This window comes from Eimeria mitis, genomic scaffold, assembly GCF_000499745.2.
Source record: "Eimeria mitis Houghton genomic scaffold, Emh_scaff5900, whole genome shotgun sequence".
In the NCBI taxonomy this organism is placed as follows: Eukaryota; Apicomplexa; class Conoidasida; order Eucoccidiorida; family Eimeriidae; genus Eimeria; species Eimeria mitis.
Window position 1 is genome coordinate 1,838 of NW_013574137.1, and position 1,183 is coordinate 3,020.

Below are 1,183 nucleotides of genomic sequence, written 5' to 3' on the forward strand. Positions count from 1 at the left end.
ACAGCGGGGCCCCCAGCAGGGCCCCCAGCAGCAGGGTACCCTTCAGGACCCCGAGCAAGGGGCCCCCCTTCAGGGCACGGCGGAGTGGGGCCTCCAAGAGCGGGGCCCCCAGCAGGGCCCCAAGAAGGGCCCCCAACCGCGGGCCCCCCCGCAGGGCCCCCAGCACCATCGCGTCCTTCAGGGCCTCCTTCAGGGCCCCCCGCAGCAGGGCCCCCTTCTGGGCCCCCAGCAGCAGGGCCCACCTCAGGGCCCCCAGCAGCAGGGCCCCCTTATGGGCCCCCCGCAGCAGGGCCCCCTTCAGGGCCCCCCCCAGGGCTCGGAGCAGCGGGGCCCCCAGGGGCGGGGCCCTCAGCAGGGCCCAAAAAGGGCCCCCCCACTGTGGGGCCCCCAGCAGGGCCCCCAGAGGGGTTCTCAACCGCGGGCCCCCCAGCAGGGCCCCCAGCAGCAGGGTTCGCAACAGTGGGGCCCCCAGCAGGGCCCTCAGCAGCGGGGCCCGCAACAGGCCCCCCAGCAGAGCTTCGACGGGCGGGGCCCCCAGCAGGACCCCCAGCCGGGCCCCCCGCAGCAGGGCCCCCAGCAGCGGGGCCCCCAGCAGGTCCTCCCCCCGCAGCAGGCCCCCCCACAGGGGGCCCCCCAGCAGGTTCTCCCGCAGCAGCGGGGCCCCCAACAGCTGAGCCCCCCGCAGCAGGGCCCCCTGGCGCAGGTACCGCAGCAGCAGGGCCCCATGGAGGGCCCCCAGCAGGGCCCCCAGCAGCAGGGGGGCCCCCTTGAGGGCCCCCATGAGGGGGCCCCCCTGCAGGGCCCCGGTGTTTCCTCTTCTTCTTCTTCTGAGTTAGTGCGCCTGCTGCAGAAGCCGCCAGGGAAGGGGGGAGAGGGGGCAAGGGGGGATAAGTGGTGGCGGTCGGGGGGGATGGGCCCCTCAAAGCGTTGAGTGGTTTAGGGTTTAGGGTTTAGGGTTTAGGGTTTAGGGGTTAGGGGTTTTGGTTGTTTCTATGCATTTCTGTTGGTGGGTGGGGTTAAGCAACAACAAAGAAAAAAAAACGAGAAGAAAAAGAAAAGAAAAAGAAAAGGAACAGAAAAAGAAAGGGGAAGAATATATATATATACATATACATGTATATATATATATACATATATATATATATATATATATATATATATATATATATATATATATATATAT

General features: G+C 65.7%; 1 protein-coding gene across 1 annotated transcript in view; it reads left to right on the forward strand.

The window, feature by feature from the left end:
- EMH_0084750 (uncharacterized protein) overlaps nucleotides 1-931 on the forward strand; it is a gene marked incomplete at both ends in the record, with an annotated part of 2,289 nt that extends 1,358 nt beyond the window's left edge. Inside the window, one exon of the mRNA XM_013500817.1 lies at nucleotides 1-931. Coding sequence (XP_013356271.1) covers nucleotides 1-931 — 931 coding nt within the window.
- Nucleotides 932-1,183: the final 252 nt, after the last annotated feature.